The sequence below is a fragment of the Cyprinodon tularosa genome, unplaced genomic scaffold (assembly GCF_016077235.1).
Source record: "Cyprinodon tularosa strain WSP-4 unplaced genomic scaffold, ASM1607723v1 ctg83, whole genome shotgun sequence".
Lineage (NCBI taxonomy): Eukaryota > Metazoa > Chordata > Actinopteri > Cyprinodontiformes > Cyprinodontidae > Cyprinodon > Cyprinodon tularosa.
The window spans coordinates 440,531-461,768 of NW_024039596.1; the positions used below are offsets into that span (position 1 = coordinate 440,531).

Consider the following 21,238-nt stretch of genomic DNA (forward strand, 5'->3'; position numbering starts at 1 on the left):
TACAGTATCAGTCACCATCCATCTCTCTCTGCCTTACCTTTCCATCACTGATTATGTCCAGGCGATGCCAGCGTCGATCGTTGATCGCTGCTTTAGGTGGAAGCTGAAGGGTCAGAGTTCCTGATCCGTGGTTTATACTCAGAACTGGAACGCCGTTTCTTAATTCTGGATAAAATGTGAAAAGGAAAAAATCTGGGTTGTAAAATTCATATTTATTCGTTTTTGTATTGCAGGGTTTTCCCCCAGCTTATCATAAGCCTGGCGGGCCATCAAGCTTTACTCGCCCCCTGCCAGTATAACACACAATATCTGTTGACATTTAAAATGTTATAGGCTTGAAAGCTTTTCCTGAAATTTAAGATTCACTAAATAATTGTACAGGTTGTGGAAGGCGAAGTCCGAGATGCCAGACTTCAATCGGCAAAAACAAGCTAGCAGGGAAATTATAGGGATCCTTCACTCCAACAGGAGAACTTTTTACAATTTAGTGAAAAACTCTCCATCTAAACCCACATTTACTCTAACCTTCTGGAAGTGTGCAGAGAACGGTCCGAACACGGTAACCGAGATAACTGTTGAACTGGACCATGCAAGACACAACTGCATCGCACTAAATCTAGAACTAGTTCTCGGCTCGGCACGGTTCATCTGTAGCTCGGTTCTCTCATAACAAACAGCGCATGAGCAGACCGCGTCATCTCCTATTTATAGTCAGCTAATAATAATGATAACAATGGAACTGTATTGATCACACATTGGAGAAATTTACCTCTGCATTTAACACATCCTCTTGGGGAGCAGAGGGCTGCCATTGTGGGGCGCCTGGGGAGCAGTGTGGGGTTAAGAATCTTGCTCAGAGTCCCAAAGTGCAGAATATGGGGATCTAACTGGGTACTTGCAATCTTCTCAAAGCAAAAGTGCACTGCTCTAACCACTAGGCCAACCCTCCCCTCCAGCTGACTCATTTTGCAGGTTTTCCGGCATGTCCGGCTTTTTGCAATTCACAGATCTCTTCACCTGTTCACAACACAAACTTCTTCTTAGAATTTACAATAAATGGCATCACAAGAGCGTTGTGCGACCTGGGATGATGCCGAGACAGAGGCTCTCATTATATATATATATATATATATATATATATATATATATATATATATATATATATATATATATATATATATATATATATATATATATATATATGTCTTGTGCGCTGACACTGAAATTTAATTTATGTTTTGCCATTTTTAACAATTATGTGTTTTCACATTTTTCTTTTTGTATTTACTCTGTCTTTTTAGCTTTATATATATATATATATATATATATATATATATATATATATATGAAATTTGGGCGGAGGAAGCCACCCAGGCACATAAGTTCCTGAATGTTATGGGCGCCGCCATTTTTGTTTGTGTAATTCCCTCCTTGAGAGCTGTAGTACTGTAGCCTGGGTGCCATTCCGAACTTAGTCCCGCCCACAACGTTTGAGGTCGGGAAGTTCGGTCTGGCATTGCTCAATAGTAGGGCGAGTATTAAAGCCCACTCTCTGGCGATCCAATCAAATTGTCAGGGCGGGCTTTATACGATGATGGACAGATGATCAACAGTAACGTAATCAACCACGTGACCAAAGCGCGCATGGGCGACAACAACAATGGCTGCCGCTGGAGAATTTAGGTGTGTAGATTCTGCTATTAGGTCTGTTCTAGAAGATATCGACAGCAAATTAATTTTAAAAGAGGAACAGAGAAACGCGATCAAGGCTCATCTTCTTATTATAGGCCGTGAAACTGCACGCTTTGATTTTTGTGGACAACAACTATGCCTCGCTTAACATACGTCACGCACTCCGTTGCTCTTATTGGTTGTAGGTCTATCCAATTTAGTGCAGAGGCATTTTTTTTCTGGTTCGTTCGAAACACGCCCCATAATCACAGCTCTATGGAGCAGCATCAGACTCATATTCTGACTAGAATTTAGTAGGACTACGTCAGGCTAGTACCGTAGTACTGTGGACCAACGACGGGAGGAGAGGAACCATGCTAGGATGATGTGTATGTGATCGTAAGAACCAAGCTCTGCACGTTTAAATTATCGAAGCTCGGTCCAAACTCAGCACGGATCGGTTTCAGAGGGGTAGTGGAAATGGGAATAAAGTATTACTCAACAAAAGACATACTTTAACACCTCTGGTTTGTGTGTTTGTCTCAGTAAATTGTTGAATCGAATATAAAAGATGGGCTCTGAAATGTTGAAGTATGCTCCCGCATCATGACTGTATTGCTTAGTAAGCTGCTGAATCTCATCAACAACAGCAGAAATCCCCTCAGCCAATACTTGTGTGTTTCTCCTGATAGTCTTGCACCTGCTGTCCCAACTCGTGTCAACGTGCGCGTGTGTTTGACTGTGCGTGACCAGATCAGTCACAATATTGAACATCTAAGTGAAAAACGGCTCAGAAACATCAATGTTCTTGTCATCTTTGATTATCATTTCCCCAGATCCGTTCAGCAGCGACCCGGGTTCGATAATTACATAACGTTAATGCCACAAGATTATGCAAGAAGCGTCTGAAAGGCCATCGGCAGGCTAATCCATTAACACCACATAAGAACCGCCGGGAGCTGACATTAGAGTTTATGAAGCGTTTCCTCCGCTGAGAGGCTGTTCTACAGCAGCAGATTGATGAACACTTTGTGTTTGTTGAAAAGGAAGCGCTGATGAAGCTTTCCCACCGGGAGCGTCAGATCACACTGTGTCTTAGAGAGCTTAGAAGTTAAAATAATGTTTTTGGCTTTAATCAATCGAAAGCCGCATTTTAAACTTTTTTCCGGCAGCAGCAAGTGGGGGAGGGGGTCAGATAGAGGAAAAACAGACAGATATCTAGAAAAAAACAAAAGCATTTCTGCTGTTTGTTACCATTTATTGGCCCATTAAGGTTTTAGTTATTTTACCTTTTTTCTTTCCTAAACTGAATCTAAAGATGACTTACTGTTGACAAAAGTAATCTGAGAGACATTACTATAGAAAAAGTACGGAAGAGGATTAGGGCCACTGAAAAAAAAAAAAGTTAACTGATTTTTTAAATTCAGTTTAACATGGGAAAAAAGTCAGAATTCTGACTTTAATCTCAGAATTCTGACATTTTTCTCAGAATTCTGACTTTTTTCTGAATTCGACAATAAAAAGTCAGAATTCTGAGAAAAAAGTCAGAATTCTGAGATTAAAGTCAGAATTCTGACTTTTTTACCATACTATACTGAAATAAAATAAAAAAAAAATCAGTTAACGTTTTTTTTTTTTTTTTAGTGGCCCTAATCCTCTTCCGTAAAAAAGCATTAGAAATTACATCTGCAGAATTTAATAAATGTAGTCATATTCAGTTAATAGGAATATTCTGTATTATGGAGCTCATTTGTTAGAAGCACCTTTGGAAATAAACGTTTCTTTCAATAGATGCTCATTTAGGTATCAGATATGTTTATATGAAATATGTTTGATGTAAAGTTCTGATTGTAAATGTTTTCATTAGCTTTGAGTGAAAATCATAACGATTAACAGAAAACAAGGCGTGAAAACATCAGGAAATTTGTAATTTATCGATTGAATGTGTTTTTATTGGTGTGTTAAATTATTGAAATAAACATATTGCACTGCAAAAATTATCAAAGAAATAAGCAAATGAGTTTTAGGTCAAGTGTATTTACCCTTAATTTGAGGAGGTAAATAAAATGATTTCCAATGGAATGCGTGTTTTTACTCTTAAAATAAGATACTTGGATAATATACACTTGAAATAAGACAATGCAGTTGTTTTTTCTTATTTTAAATGTAAATTATTTTATTGCATGAGCAATGTGTCTCATATATCTCCTTAATTAAAAAAAAAACGCACTTATGCTAAGAAAAAATTACTCATTCAGATTTACATTGTTTGTAGTGTGGTGACATTTAAATTAACTGAATACGCCTGTAGTGCAATTCAATTAAATAAAACAAAAAAACAAGAGTTAGGCTTTTATTTCAGATGATTTCAATTTATATGGGAACCTGTTAGTGTTAATATTAATGCTTAGTTGGTATATTAATAGTGACTTATGATTTAGAAAACTGTGATTTAGTATAAATGCTTTTTGTGGTTTAATTAAAAAAACTAAACATTTGTGTTTTTTTGTCTAGTTGATTTCTATAAATTTAAATACAGCTTATTATGTTTGTTGAGTGTTTTTTTTTCCATTCATTTCATTGAATACCAAAAAAAACAGCCTATCAAATTTTTGATATACTAAAAAATAAAAAAAAATACACCTCCATCCATACATACCTACATATCCATCTGTATACATTACATACATATATACACACACAGACATACTACATATGTATTTCAAAATTTTAAAACAAAATGAAATGAAAGGCCGCAGAAAGAAGAAAAAATCTTATAATATCTGCCCCTTTTTTCTCAGCTCTGAAACTAAACAGGGAAAAAATGGTTATCTTCTGCATCAAAAACAAAGTCAGTCGTCAATCTCAACTAAACAACGATCGTATGAGCTCACTTTATACTATTTCATACTTCTTCAAGAATCCAGTCTTTCACATTATTAAAACCAGGAGCCAAAAAAACCTGTTAAAAGGGGAGTTTTTCCTCTCCACTGTCGCTACAAGCATGCTTAGTGTGAGGGATTGCTGAAGAGTCAATGAGTCGATGCAATCAACTGGTTTTCCTTAGATAGAAAACTTTGAATCAATCTGACTGGATGATCTGGTTGAACTGTAGAGTGCCTTGAGATGACATGATGTGAATTGGCGCTATAGAAATAAACTGAATAGAAACTGAATTATTTAAAGAGATATTATGTAAGTTTTTACCAAAAAATATCTTTAAAATAGCCTTTTTATTTGACCCTTTATGACTAAAACATCGTTTGATGTCGCCTCAGTGGTTAAGCTGCGAAGTGTCTATGAGCCTGTAGTATTTTTTGCGAATTTATAATCAGGTTAGAAGTTCCCGGATGTGATGTCAATCGCCTCCACGTTAAATGGATCTGAACCAATAAAAAATTTCTCTCTGTTGGCTAAATTTTTTATTTTTATTTATTTATTTTTTATTTTAAGCCTAGATTGTTTTAGTAACATAAAGAAGTTAACATCAGGAATAAACTCACCGACGGCGATGAAGTCCTCCTGCTCCCCGGGTTGGGTGAGGCCGAGCGGCCCGTTGTAGAGCAGCAGCCCGTTGGCCGACTCCGACAGGAACTCCAGGGATATGCGACTCTGGAAGCACGGCTTGATGGCAGGAAACCAGGCGTAACCCTGACCTCCAAAGCTGTGCTTGGTCTGCTGGCATTCCGGCCCGTCAAACATGGGGGGACACATGCATCTGCAGGACAGGGAGGACAGAAGTTAAAAGGAGTGAAATTTATTCCATTATTGTTAGATGGCAAAGAACATGTTTTGTAAATAAAAATTAGAACATTTAATTTTATTGAATTATTCTATTTTTTAATTTTCAACTACTTTTGAAAATATAAAGTCTCCAAAAATGTGAAAAAACTAGGATTTAAATAAATAAAACATAAAAATATTATAAAAAATAAGCAAAAAAAAAAAAAACAAAAAACAGAAAATATACTCTTAGAAGATTTTTTTGATTAATACTTTTCAGTTTAATCTCTTTATTTTATATATATTTTTTATTTATTTAAAAAAAAAATTTCTTTCAACTAATTTTCAATGTTTCTATTTACAAAATGTGTTCTTTGTTTGCAACAATAATGGAAGAAAATTCACTTCCCATAGTTATTATATTATAAATAGCAGAATTGAACATATGAGTTCATCTAATTTAAAATAAATTTATGAAGGACTCTAACCCCTAACCCTAAATTCTCGGTTTATTTACCTTCAAAGCTAATCTGGTTTCAAAAGCAGCAACTTTGATCTATTGCTGAAATTTTCACATGAAAACATAAATCAAAGTAAAACTTACTGATATTTTTACAAAAAATTTATATTTCTGTTTACCCAATGCAAATTACTTCCTGCCTTGTCGTAATAAAAAAAAAAGGCATTTTAAAGACTTGAACTTAAATCAACATGAAAGTTGTGAAGTTTCAAAAGAGAAACCAGCTGGATGAAACATTTCATCTACACTCTATGTATGAAGTTATTTGAGGATTGAAGCGGAGCAGCTGAAGCCGGAGTGAGTTTTATTGCTGCAGATGGAAACTGTCGTCTATCTTCTTAAATTTTTTAACAAATCTGACAGATTTCACTCGACTTATTCGGTTAAAAAAGTGACATTTCTGGCAGCTTCAAGCAGTGATGATAACGGTTTGAGAAGTCTGTTAGCCTCAAAGGACAGCCTTGCTTATAACCAGAGAGATTACATGTGATGCCAAGGGTCTGCAAAATGAGAAGAGGATTTCCTCCAGTTGCTTCCACCTACCGGTATCCCAGTGGTCCATCCTGGCAGGTGCCTCCGTTGAGGCAGGGGTTGATGGGATACGGGGAGCAGGACAGGTGGGTCGCCTCTCGCCCTCTGCAGCCGCAGCGTGTCGTCAAAGAGGCCGACAGAGAAACCAGAGAGGTGTTCCCGGAGCTCAGAACCACGGGGACATGGCTGAACGACACCTCACTGCTGCAGCCGCCGTACGGACTGCAGTCTGTGGACGGACAGTCGTCCACACCCACCTGGGAGACGGATACACCCAACATGGACTCCAACTGAGCAGGAGAAAGGTAAGAGGTGATGACAGAAAATAATTAGATTATTCTCTTACAATTATACAAAAAAACTTATTTAGAAGAGTTTTGAATCAAATGTTAATGTGGGGATTAAGTAATTTAAATGACTGATGGCGTGAAAATCTATTCTTATCCTTTGCCTTTTTACCAAATTTTGTCATCTCACAACCACCAACTTTAATGCATTCCTGAGATTAACACGTAAATTTAAAGGGGAAGATGTAAAATGACCGATTTATTAAAGGATTGGCAAGTAGCACCTTCCAATTTATAGAATTTGACTCCTTCAAAATGCAGTATGTAGAAAAGGTAAGAGGTAATAAATGCTTTTTTTTTTAAAGACTTTTAAAGGCAAATCCAGATTCCCTTTAGGAGAGTTGGATTCAAAGTGGCCTTTTATGTAAACAACATGTAAATTATTAAATAAATCTTAAATGAAGACAAATGTGATTCAGTGTAACATTAGAATAACACAATAAAATGTTCAATCACCATCTGTCAAGTCATAGACATTGTTTGAACATATTAGAGAGTTTTAAAGAATGACGGCTTCTAACTTTAATCTCATGTCGAATTGCATAAACAACTTTTGAATTTGCTCCATTTCCCTTAATATTATTTATGCACTTTGGTGATTTCCATCACATTTCTGGTTTTTGTTGTCATTCTCTCTCTCTGTTGCTAAATCCCCCTCCCCCTTTTTTCTTTGCTTGTCACTCAGACTGTTTCTCTTAGTTCCTCTCAAAGAGCTCCCCCCCCCCACCCACCCACCCAGTCCTGTTTCTGCATTTATTTCTTTTTTTGGTTGTAAAGATCCAGCTGTACTCATTCCAAGTGCTTCATGATCCCTTATGCAGAGCTTCAATTTATGGCTCCAAAATTTAAATATATTTTGATTTTATTTTTCTTATATTGTATCTTTAGCAATTCTACATCTATAACTGATTTATATATGACTATTAAATATAATCTTTCCCCATCAGTTTTTAATTTAGGACACATTTTAATAATGATGTTTGCTTTATTCTCATATTTATTCATCTTCCTATTGTTGTTGTGACATTTTTCTGTTGCTAAATAATCTTTTTGCCTTTAAGCTGCACCATTATTAACTTATTTGGCCAAATAGAAAAACCCCCAGATAACTTCAATCAAAATGGGTACTTTTATAGTAATGTGTTTTCGAGTAAATTATGTAATGCAGTGGGGAATCTGTGAATGAGCAAGCCACATATTTGGTTATTACGGTTGACAAATAACAAATATACGCAGGAAAACAACCAGTATTTAATATTAGCTAAATTAATTTGTACACACCTTTTATATTTAAGCCCTCACTATAAAGAGCACAAGTACACCACTCTTTTGCTTTTTCTGTGATTGAAATTTTAGTTCAGTTTTCAAACTTCCTATCTGATTTAGTGTTAAATACTGACAGAGTCATCATAGTAGGGGATTTTAACATCAATGCTGAGATTGAAAATGATAGTTTAATGCAGCCTTTAATGTTATTTTAGACGTGATTGGTTTTGTTCAAAATGTCAGTAGTCCCACACATTCTCATCTTCAAACTTTGGACCTTGTTCTGACATGTGGTATTGATTTAAAAATATTCTCACAACCCTGTCTTATCTGACCACATTTTAGAACCTTCAAACTTACTTTAAAATCTTTCCCCTCCTCCAAAAGAAAGCCTTGTTTTAGCAGAATTTTATCAGATAATGAAGTTATATATTTTTACAAATCTGTTCCATGTATTAATCTCATCTGTATCACTAAACAGTACAGCAGAAGGCAACTGTTTCATTTATTCTCTTTTACAAATTGATGATTTTGTTGATGGGGTTCCTTCTTCTCTGCTCACTGCTTTAGACAACATAGCCCCTTTGAAAAAGAAGAAGGTTAATAATAGGAGGGTGAAACAAAAAGGACATGAGGAAAACAGGACATGGTAGAGAAACGAGGAGAGTACATGCATAGTAACAGATAAAGTAGCATATTTAGCTGGGCCAGTATGGCTAACAGTAAAATGAAATACTGTGGGAAGTGAGGAGAATGACAATAGATAATGAGGAGCAGCTCAGGAAAAAGAGAAACAGCAAGGCTGAGGGAAGAAAACTAGTAAACACAGAGAAGCTGAAATACGACTGAACTAAGGGGAAAAGATACACACTAACAAAAAATGGAGAAACTAGAAAAGACAGGGAAATGAAAATGGCAACAAAAGGAAATAACAAGTATGGCAACACCTTAAGGACTAAACATAACAGGGAAATGAAAACACAAATAAAACAGGGAAGGGATGTACATGAAACTTTTTCTTTTGCTTTTTTATGACCTTTTATTGGTTCTATTAAGGAGATATGAGCTGTGAGGCCGCCACAAGGAAAAGACTTCCATAAGACCTTGATCAGTCAACATGTGTGCACACATGCTTTGCATCTTTTTCATACATGGGTAACAAACATGGATGATGAACTGATGTCAGCTGCAGCTCCATAGCTTTAAATGCATTTCGTATGCATTTTGCATTTGATTCTAAAAGAGATATACAATTTAAAGATGCAGTTTGCATATGTTTAAATGTTACCTTGGCCTTGTTTGCTGCCACATAGCCGTGCAGCTTCTCGGCCTTGTAGTACGGAGATCCGTGTGCAGCAAACCATACATCAAGCGCTGTATTCGTCTCCTTGCCGGCTTTGCTTAAAGAGAAGATTTGGACGTTCTCTGGCGAGGTCTGCAGGAATTCAGCCAACATCCGACCCAGACGATAGAAACGACTTCCCTGACCTCCGCTGCTACTCCGGAAAAACTCCTCCACTGTAAGATCTGGAAGAACAGAGGAAGCTCCTTCTTATATTGAAATACTCCTTTGGGGTAAAGGTGACAAAAAATACTTTATCAATCTGTAAATAATTTATTTATCAGTTATTTATTTTAAACTAAAACAACAAAAAATGAGCAACAACTGTTTCTGTAGTTCAGTGTTTCAGATGATTCTCTTATTGGGTAAACTATTAAGTAATTTTATACATCCTTGTATCTACATTACACAAAGGCAAGGCAAGTTTATTTGTATAGCAGAATTCAGTGCAAGGACAATTCAAAGTGTTTTATATATCAGGACTCCATTGTGTTGTGTTTGTCTTTTTGTGTTGTTCTCCCGTCCACCAGCAGGAGGCGCCTGGTTCTGGTCTGCCTCCTCACACACCTGATGATGGTTGCCTCGTTAACGGAGTGCTCTTTAGCTGCTGATTGCCACTACCTCGACGCCAGAGTGTTTGCCAGTTTTGGGTACTCGAGCCAAGCTGAGTTTTTGCTGAGTAAGACTGAGTTTTTGTTTTTGCCTGTCGGCAGGAAGTCTTCCTGCAAACTGGATCTTTCCGGACCTTCTCCCCCTGAAGGAATCAAATGAGCCTTGAACCTAGCTGGGGATTCAAACAGGAGGTTTGGATCCATCTTCCTTGAAGAGGACGTTGAGTTAACTCTCTGAGCAAGGGAATCATCTCCATTACGACCCGTTCATGTACCGCAGGAAATCTGAGTGGCAGTCAGTTTCTCCGTTCACCAACAACCATCTGAGTTCTGGGTAAACCCTGTTCCGCCCTCCACTGAATCAGAATAACACTGGAAAACAGCACAAAGATTGGAGTCAAAGATCCTACAACTTCTCTGGAAAAGTCAGTCAACCACCAGAGCCTCTTCTCCATATCCACGAATGAAATTTCCCACTGAGCCTGAACTAATCGTCTTGTCTTCCCTTCACCTTCCAGTTCCGGTCGAGCTGAGTTCTGAGCAACTCCGCACCGAGCCTAACTCTTCAATAAACCTGTTAAACTTTTCATCTGTGTCTCTCTGAATTGGCTTCACTGCATGTGGGCCAGAGCTTTAGATAAAATCATGAAATTATAAGAATTAAACAACAAAATAGATGACAAATAAAAGTAGAATAAAGACTAAAAAACATGATAAAACCAGACAGTAAAACAAAACAATTGGAAAAAATAGAACTCACAATATTTTTTCATTGATCAATCATTTACTGCCACTATAACAGTTACTGCTATGATTTCTAAATTGATATACGATATGGTTCAATGTCTGCTATACTTTCTATGCTGCTATTGAATGTTATTTACTGAAGCTCTATTGAGGTTGTCCTGTTTTCTTTTACATGCCGCCTTTGCCTCATAAAACTATCTTTACCTCGGAGCCCAAAGGTAGATAAAAAAAATGTTTATGCTCGTTATCCGTTTTCTTCCTATTTAATTTTGTAGGAAAATGATAGAGTTAAAAAAGAACTGTTCTGCATTTCTCTATATTTGTTTTTGTTTCTTGCTATTTATTGTATGTAAAACTGAAAAACATGATAAACAAACTAATATCCCTGTTGAATTTTCTATTACTCTTAGATAATATAAATCTGCCCTCTAATTAGAACAGAATAAAATATCCACAGTAGTAAAATTTAGAAATTTATAACTGCTAAAAGAATCATAAAACGTGAATCTTGAAAGGCTCCCATTGATAAAATAGCTTCAGTCTTATCTGACATGATGACACGGGGACTCACTGCTCAGACGGATGGAGCCGGCTTGCTGCAGGGCCTCCTGGTGCAGCTCTGTGACATCCACCTGGGCGGTCGAGATGACGTCAGGCCATGTGTTGTCTGACACGCGGACCTGCAGGCGGTATGAGCCGGGAGGGGTTCCCTCTCTGATGCTGAGCTGACCTGAGCTCTGGTTTAGACCAAACAACCTAACAGGAACAAATCAAAAGGTTGTAGGTTATAACTCTAAATTTGTTTGTCTATAATAATGGATAAAATAATCTGAGGAAACTAAAGTTGATTGGGTCATCTGATTATACATTAACTTTTTTTTTTTTTTTTTTACACATCACTTAATGTTAACGCTTCCACTGGTGTCCGACTGAATAGAAGTTAACACAAGTATGGACAGCAGTGCAAAGGGGTTCTGCTCGTGCAGCAAATTCGAAAAGGTCCTGCAAAATTAAAAGTTGGTTAGAAAACACATAACTGATGCTAAACACAACCACACCTCATAGAGCCTCATACAAGTAGAGCTCCATGCCACAAGGTGGAAATGATAATCAACTCATATTGGACCAAACATTACTACACAATTGTTTGTTTTTTGTGTGTTTATGCATTAGTTATATTTTTGCAGAAGGTTTTGTGTTTGCTTTTGTATGACTGCATCTTTTTTTCTTTGCTGCATTTTTTTGCTACCTCTTTTTGCTTTTATCAGTGCAAGATATATATATATATATATATATATATATATATATATATATATATATATATATATATATATATATATATATGTATATATATGAAAATGCACTGTATATACCCCAATTCACCTTTTCCTCCTTCTTTTGGCACCTTCTTCTTATTTTTGACTATTGAGCTGATGTAATGAGTACATTTCTCCAATGTGAAATCAATAAAGTCAATCAAAGAATCAATAAATCAATCCGTTTCATTTTTAATTTTGCAGAACCTTTTCAACTTGTGGTAAAGACACACACATATATATATATATATATATATATATATATATATATATATATATATATATATATATATATATATATATATATTTTTTTTTTTTTTTTTACAGTGTCCTGTCTGGCAATGTGGCAATAAAAATAATTGTCTTGATGCCAGAAAGAGCCCAACAGATTTTACTTTCACAAGTGTAGCAGTATAGCAATTGCCATATAGCTCCACTTGTTTCATGCATATAAATTGCTTTATTATAATTATGCAGGGAGTTTTACAGATTATATGGACACTGCAATGTAAATAGAGCAGAAAAACAGAAGAAGAAAAAGGAAAAAAGAAAAAAAGAGAAAAGATGAAAGAAAGAGGAGATAGAAAGGAGACGATGACAAAACATTTTCAGTCTGCTTCATCACCTGTAACGAGATGAAAAAAGAACAGCACAACCGAAAGACATGGTGCGAGATATACAATAAAGCAACACCTTGAAACTATCGCTAAAGTAGTATTATTAAGTCTGAAATGTACTCTGTGTTACCTGAAGATATGAATGTGGGGTTTCTGTATGGAAGTGAATCTCTCAGTACCTGGAGCCAAGCACCTGTAATTGTTTGTGAGGGTGCACTTGTGCACAAAGACATATATTTACATGCCGTTTGCACAGTCACCGTATTGGCCAACATGGCATCCCGTACACAGTACTAATTTTTTAAAATAACTATATGTAGATCATTAGACAAAGAAAAATATAAAAGGAGGAAACTGGAACCCACAACCTACTCCACCAGTTAAACCACATTCTTGCCATCCTTTCCTTTTCCATTATCCTTTTAAACCATTTCACTTTATATTGTACATGTAATTTGGCCTGTGTTTGACCTTTTGTAAAAGTGAATTTATTTTTATCATCCCAACATGTTCATGATGAAGGATGTTCGGTTTAAATCAGTAAATATTGTCATGCATGGTGGTAGTAGCATTATGCTGGGGGTCTGCTTTGCTGCCAGTGGGACTACAGCACTGTGTGCATTTAAAAAGAATAGAAAAGAAGGACAACAACCTGTTAATCCTTCATTTCGTCATTCTGCAAAAACAGTGGTATGAATGAGTCATTAATCCTCAAACATTAACGAAAATTAATAAATCCAAACATTTGACAAGAACTGATAAACACCAGGAGCTTATTTGCTGATTTAATAGTTTTGTTGTTGCTGAGATTCAAAGGTCTTTATCTCGTATAACATTCTGTTTCTGTTGACTTCCTGTAAGGTGACATGCTGATTTTTCATCCGAAGTCTTTGCGGTTCTTATTTTCATCCAAGTTCGTCATTTAAATAGCCATCAGCCTAAACCTGATCTATTCCTCCAAACAAATTGCTGTCTGCACGGATGATGGGATGTGATTCACAAGTAACTATGGTAATTCTGTCCCCGGTGGTTCCTTTGTTCTCGGCCGTTTCCTGTCGTCCCTCCTTGTAGGTATCTCGTTAGAAGAAAGGTGGCTCGGAGTGCAATCAGCCTCGGCTTTCAACGCGTCCGCGTGAAGCCCTGCCTCATCAAACAAAATGAGCTCGCCCTCGCTGCGCTTCACTAGGAATTTTCAATACCGCTGGTTATGAAGTATTAATAGCACTGTTCCTGACAAGTCAGATCTCTTTTTCTATCTCTCCCCTCTCTGCTCTCATCCATTTCCACTGTCTTTCACTCTTTGTTTCATGCTTCAAACTGCCTGTATTATAGGCACCAATTTTGTTTCTTTTTTCTTCCTGTCTCACCTTTGTACTCTCTCGCCCTCTGTATTTTCAAACTGTCAGTTGCTATGCACTTTTTTATTTTCTCCCTATTTTCCTCTTTTCTCTTCACCGTTCCTGCTTTGTGTCACATAAGAAGGGAAACTTTACACAGGAATCTGTTTTATGTTAGTCCCTCTCATGATAAAACTGCTTTACATCTTCCATCCTCTGATTCCTTTCATCCGATACATCCAACAGGCTGCATGCTTGAAACAAAAGATGATCTCAGTGACAGAGTCAGCGTCTTGATCTTCTTACACCTGTGGTTTTCAGATGACACAAAACTGAATCTATTACTTCTAAAGCCCTTTATAGATTTACCGTACTTTTCTAATATATATCATAACAGCCAAAGATAAAAGTACATTTTAATATTTGCTATCAAGCAATTCTGAGCTTTACTAAAATACAGAAAAATGTAAGATCTTTGTTTATTTCTTGCATCTTCACCTTCTTATCATCAGAATTTATGCATTTATTTGCTACCGTTTTGTTTATTTTGTTGTGTCCTCCTGTAGTTGTTTTCTATCTAAAGCTCTCTTTCCCTTAAGGATGCAGAATATACTGGCATTAATACTGGCTTTGGCCGATATTAATGACAGATAAAATATATGCGTCATTTTTAAACACATCTGTAATAATAAGTTAGGTCCGATCAGTAAACATGGGTGCAATGTTAACAACTAATGTTTATTTACATGTAGTGTCTGTTTTTGTATCCGTATGTTATGGGAAGTTTTTTTGATAATGTTACAGTGATTGCGATCAAGCTGAGGATTTTAGGAGTTAAATTGAAGTAAAAAAAGTTATCAGCCATAATTGCAATATTAAATATCAGCCCAGATTTGGGCTTGTTTTTTCCCCCACAATTTACAATTTTTTTTTTTTACAAATTTACACTTATAAGAAAAGCAATTGCTTGCTACACTGCTGCTCTCGTGTTAAAAGTTGCACACTTCTCTGTTTGGCGTTGATTTTGTAGAGCTTAGCAGTTAAGAAAAGGTTAGGAATAAAGTGGCTGCTTATACACTGCAAAAAATTTTGAAAAAATATGCTTAACAAGAGTATTTCCCCCCTAATTTCAGCAGCTAAATAAGATGATCTGCAATGGAATAATTATTACCTTCCTAAAAGGTAATTGAAGATTATGCACTCAATACAACATATTGGGCTTTTTTTTTAACTTCCTTTAAAAGTAAATCATCTCCTTTTATTTGCAAACTGCTTCACTTAACCTACATATTACAATTTTTTGAATTGTAGTTTGCTGCACAGAATGTATTTACTTAAAAAAAAAACTTGCATAAAGTTCATGTTTGGCTGTGACTCCATCCTGGAGAGAAATATCAGCTGTGCTGCTGCCATCAACACCTTTGTTATAGATGTTGGAGATCGGCCTGTTTTTCAGTGTAGTCCTGTATCTCCGACTGTGACTGGCTGGATGTGCTCTCTTCATCCTCTGACATGGGAGCTGGCTCGGAGCTCTTCTGCCTGGCTGCGTGTTTCCTGGAGGGCGGTGCTTTTTACAGCTGCCTTTTGTATCTCTGGTTCTGTCTCCTTGAACCCCAGTCGGCCTCGGCAGATGGCCGCTCACACTGAGCCTGGTTCTGCTGGAAGTTTCTTCCTGTTAAAAGGGAGTTTTTCCTCTCCACTGTCGCTACAAGCATGCTTTGTGTGAGGGATTGCCTTTAACTCAATGAGTTGATGCAACCAACTGGTTTTCCTTAGATAGCAAACCTTGAATCAATTTGACTGTATGATCTGGTTGAATTTTCTGTAAAGTGCCCTGAGATGACATATCTTGTGAATTGGCACTATATAAGTAAACTTAATTGAAATAAAATTTAGATTCTCTTAGTATCCTAAGGTCAGACAGAAAATATTTAGAAATCTTCAGTCTTTAATTGTTGTAAGCATTTAATATGCAATTCAATGACTTCCTGTTTACCTACAGGGACACAATGTTTAATCAACTCCTAAAAATGCAGGACAAGAGAATATGTTGTTCTTTTAAAGCAGGTCTGCATTAATCTTCATTAGTCAGGAAAAAGCTGCAAGAAAACAGCCACCTGCTCTAATTTGGATCCTTTTTTAGTAAGACCCATTAGAGTTAAAATGAACAAGGACACCACATCTTTTTGCTAAAAGACACAGTGACAAGGATGGCAAGGAAGGTGAAAAAACTCCCAAGTTAATGTTTTAGTCTAGGATTATCTTTAAAAAAATCTTCCTGTACTTCTTTAGATGAGCTAAGAACATTTATATGAAGTCAGAATTGTGGAAACTAATAAGGTTTTATTTACACACAAAGGTAAACTACTCTCTATGCGCATTTTTTATGTTTAATGTGTGCAGATTCAATACCATAAACCTCCCAGTATATCACACGCAAGTTCCTTCCCTGCGCTTATGGCTTTTGCTTTTTATGCGGAAGTACTCTCTTTCCTATATGTGTGTAGATCTGCTTTGGTGTGGTCGTGTTCAGTCTTGCGCTACATGATTGTCTTCTTCCATGTGATGTATCAAACCGGTACAAACATTAAAGTCGTAGGGAAGCGGCCGTTCCAACCGTTGCATTTCCGAATTCTTCCGAGTGGAGCTCGACTTTACACGAGTGAATAAAGTGAATGTGATGGGTTGTTTATTAAGAGGGCGGGATTGTTGTGGCGGAAGGTTCGCAAGCAGTTTGGTTGTGGCCCGTTTCTCGGAAGCATCTTGCTAACCAGTTAGCAACTTAGTGCTAGCAGGTTCCCAATGGGAAATTCCATTGGGACCAAGTAGCACTAAATTGGGGATTTAGAAACGACACTGTCAAGGAACGCTATGGACAGCGGAAACATGCAAGAGGAGGAGAGTTTAGTGTCGGAGGTCATGGATGAGTCTCCTCCGTCATCCATTTTTTATTTAGAGGAGGAAAGCGGGGACGAAGATGTTGTGGAAGAGGACGCCAGGGCGGCAGAATCTTGGTTTGGTGTAGAAGGCTTCCAGCCGTACATGTTTGAGCCCTTGCCTCGCAACGCTGCCAGTTCTGTTAGCTCTACGCCTGCCGAAGACACAGACGTCCATCCCCGTGAACACTGGGACGCAACTCAATGGGAAATGATTCTGAATTCCTATTTCTATATTAGCTGCAACATATGAATCAAGATGCTATGACCGGAAAAATTTGATTGACAGATGACCGTTGATATATGATTGGCCAAATTTAGGTGTACAAGCTGAAGTATAACTAACTGGCCTGCATAAGATAACAAAAAACCTGTACAGATTTTAAGACGGGATTTTTTTTTTTTAAATATCGTCTGATAATGAGTATTGAGTATGTATTTAAATACATTTTTAAGCCAGAATGATTTGACATTTAAATATGATTTCCCTACGTCTTTAAAGAATTTCCAAGGACGGCTGTCTAGTTATGGCCGTAGTAAAAAAGAAATCTTAACAAATCTTTTTTTTTCAAATCCACAAAATTCAAGGATTTCAAGGACCTCCTACAATCCTGTTTTCATTACTAATAAATTGCCTTGGTGACTAATTTTTCATATTATAAAAAATTATTTATTGAAATTATATATTTCACAGTTCACCAGATCATACAGTCAAACTGATTCAAAGTTTTCTAAAGAAAACCAATTGATTGCATCGACTCATTGACTGTTCAGCAATCCCTCACACTAAGCATGCTTGTAGCGACAGTGGAGAGGAAAAACTCCCTTTTAACAGAAAGAAACCTCCAGAAGATCCAGGCTCAGTGTGAGCGGCCATCTGCCGAGGCCGACCGGGGTTCAAGGAGACAAAAGCAGAGATACAAAAAGCAGCTGTAAAAGGCGGCCCCATCCAGGAAACACACAGCCAGGCAGACGAGCTCCGAGCCAGCTCTCTTGTCAGAGGATGAGGAGAGCACATCCAGCCAGTCACAGTAAGAGAAACAGGACTACACTAAAAAACAGGCTGATCTCGAACATCTATAAACAAAGGTGTTGATGGCAGCAGCACAGCTGATATTTCTCTCCAGGATGGAGTCACAGCCAAACAGGAACAGATATCCTTAACTTTTTAGCACCAACTTAAAAAAAAAACAGTGATTATTTGTATAGGGGATCTTTTACAAACTGATTTTTTCTGCACTTTTATTTCATTTCAGTGCTTTACCAAATGTGATCAAATTACCTGGTTGTTTTGCCATGGAAACGGTACACCTTCTCACTCCAGTCATCAAGGTCAGGGGACTGAATACGCCCAATAACTGTTGTCGGGAGGATACCTGTCAGAGAGTAACATAGAAAGAAAACTGTTAAAAATATTGCAAACATAAGGGATCCCTGAGGTGGAGCCCGAACATTCAGGGTAAAGGCTGAATTATAAAAGCTTCCCTAGAAGTTAAAGGTACAGGTGCACCTTAGCGGCACCCACGGTTATGGTTTAATAACACATCAGGAAGAAGGACTCTCATTAGAATAACTTCCAGAGTGTTTTTCCACAGCTCCTAGAAAATGAGCTAAGTGCAGCAGTGTAATCGTTTTATCCATGAAAAGAGTCGCCTTTTAAACTGACGTCCTGTTTCTGTTGCTATCAAACTAAAGCTGGAGTTAATTGTTTGCTTGATGACATGCTTTCCAGGTACAGGGTGGATTCGAATTAGAAGTTTAATGTCCTTTCATGGAGAAAAGCCCCAGAGAGGAAATTCACAAAAACACATTACAGAGAGAACCCGAGTTTTCCAGTGAATTAAAGCGGGCTGACAGATGGCACGAAATGCTAAATAAGTGATGGGGCCGCAGCAGGAGGCTGCGCAGAGTCAACTGTGTCATGTACAATTCTAGCAACATGAGCACAAAGGGCTCAGAAGGTGCTGGTGGAATCGTCATAAACATTAGTGGAGGCGGTCTGCGATCAGAAGATACCCGACTGGCACAATCAATTATAAGTGAGGGGAAAATGTTCACTCTCTTATTGTAAAGTCTCTCTAAGGTAAAAAAAAAAAGTATGCAATAAGGACAAAGAGCTTATATTTTGCTGCTGTGTTTAAGAAAATATTGGGGGGAAAAATGCATAACAGCTAAGTGGATTCATCATTAGAAACTGTTATAAAATTAAAATAAATTCAAATAAAATGATCTTTATTAATAGCTAAAGGGAAATTAAATGTTGCAGTAAACCAGGGGCAGTTTTTCAACAAGATATTATAGGTATTTATAGCTGTAGGCAGGAAGGATCCTTTCTCTTCATCCATGTGATAAGTCAAACCTAAACAAATATTAAAGGAATTTCAAGAAGAGGTGTCTAGCTATGACTGTATTAAAAAACAATCCTTGGACCTTTAACAAATCTTTTCAATTTTACAAAATTCAAGGATTTCGAGGACCTGTGGAAACCCCAATTTTATTACTGATAAATAGCCTTGGGGACTTTGTGAATGAAACCAACAGTTTAAAACCATTGCTTTGTCAAATCAGCATACAAGCATATAGGTCTTACTTGCACCAGATCTGTAGAAGCCTCTGACAGAAGACACTCTGTTAATTTTTAACAATCTGATGAAGAGGATGCTCACTTTTTTACATAATGTTCTTTACTTTATGAACAATCTTTCTTAGTGAAATCATCTTCTGAGGTTCTAGAGGGGTTCCTAGAACAGAGCCGGCCTTCTTTACCAGCTTGTTGAACTTTTTTTAAGTCATTTGCTCTGGTGTTGTTATCTGTTAGAAATATTTGATTTATACTCCGTTTGTGTTTAATGGGTTGTGTACTAATGAACTATTATGATGTATAATGTGTGATTCATTGTTTATTAAATCTTGCTAAAGATTGTTCCAGATAAAGGTCATGCAACGGACGGGTTGTGAAAGAGGCCTGAACATCCTCTCTCACATGTTTCTTCTAAACATGTGTTCTTGGAACAATTCAATTGTAAAACAACCACATGCTTTGTTTTAACATATGCGCTAAGGTTTAAAGTAAGATCATTTTGTTTCCCTTTCCCTTAGTTAAACCTCAGCTTGTGTAATTAGGGACATCCCCTGACTTCAATAAATAGCGAGGAGAACGCTGGGACTGCAGAGTGGATTGGAGATTTGTAAACTCCGCATTTTCTTCCTACTCTCTTTGCGAGTAAACTAAATTAATTGTCTCTGTGCATTCTTTCTTTTCCTGTATATATATATATGATGTTCTAGGCGCTTAGACCTGACATTACCCCAGACACATGATTGCAGAACCATGCAGAACACACTGCAAAACTTTGCAAACAACTGAAGTTATTATCACTTTTTGTCATTGATAGCTTTTAAAGGAACATATCCTGCAAGGCATTCTGGGTTTGACACATCCATATCCCAAACCTAGGAATGTAATTACTTTATGTCACGGCCTTTATTACATGGAGTGTATTTGGTTCTAGTATTGCTGTAAGCAAAGAATAAGCTTTGTAAATAGAAATGTGAAAATACACAGTTTGTATCCACAAATAAATGTTTGAAAACTTTGCTGTTTTCTCAGATTTTATTTGGAATTAATTATATTTTTAAATACAGTTTTATACTTAATACTTTTAATTTCATTTTTTTTTCTATAATTCATTACAGGTTTATTATGTTAAAAAAAATTGTAAATCTTTTTAAATATTTTAAATTTAAATTCTGAAATTGAAAAGAAATGAAAAAAAAAAATGGCGAGAACAGCCATGTTACGTTAAAAGCATTTTTGGGTAAAAATATCTTTCAAAGTTTTATTTTTAGATTGCATTTTGTCCAAATTTCCATTAAAAAAAACAAACATGTTTTTTGCTTGAATCAATTATGGAGGAAAATTCATTCCACGTTATCGGCTCCAAAAACAAATGTACTCAAACTAAAAAAAAGACAATGCTGGTTTGTTCTCGAAGGTACTCAGAACTTTTTTCTTTAAAAGATATTTCTTGCAGCAATTTACTGAGAATACTTGCAAGTTAGACATAAACCAAAGTTAAATTGGTTCGAGACCACACTCAGTGGTCAAAAATAATATTTTTAACCCCCCACTGGACTTTGTTTCCAAATTTGAAGCAAACCGTCTTCAAACTTGAAAACAAAGTCCAGTGGATTGTTTTTAATTTTCTTTTTTTGGAATGTTCTTTGCCAGCAGATGGCACATATCTGTTTATATCAGCTCCTCATGCGGTAAT

General features: G+C 36.8%; 1 protein-coding gene across 1 annotated transcript in view; it reads right to left on the bottom strand.

Annotated features, from left to right (window-relative positions):
* si:dkey-22o22.2 (neural-cadherin) overlaps positions 1 to 21,238 on the bottom strand; it is a 254,121-nt gene that overhangs the window by 20,110 nt on the left and 212,773 nt on the right. The window contains exons 20-25 of the mRNA XM_038272450.1: positions 18,247 to 18,340; positions 11,330 to 11,514; positions 9,347 to 9,585; positions 6,458 to 6,735; positions 5,175 to 5,389; positions 38 to 165 (exon numbers count right to left, since the gene is read on the bottom strand). Of these exons, the coding sequence (XP_038128378.1) occupies positions 38 to 165; positions 5,175 to 5,389; positions 6,458 to 6,735; positions 9,347 to 9,585; positions 11,330 to 11,514; positions 18,247 to 18,340 (1,139 nt within the window). The remainder of the gene's footprint in view (positions 1 to 37; positions 166 to 5,174; positions 5,390 to 6,457; positions 6,736 to 9,346; positions 9,586 to 11,329; positions 11,515 to 18,246; positions 18,341 to 21,238) is intronic.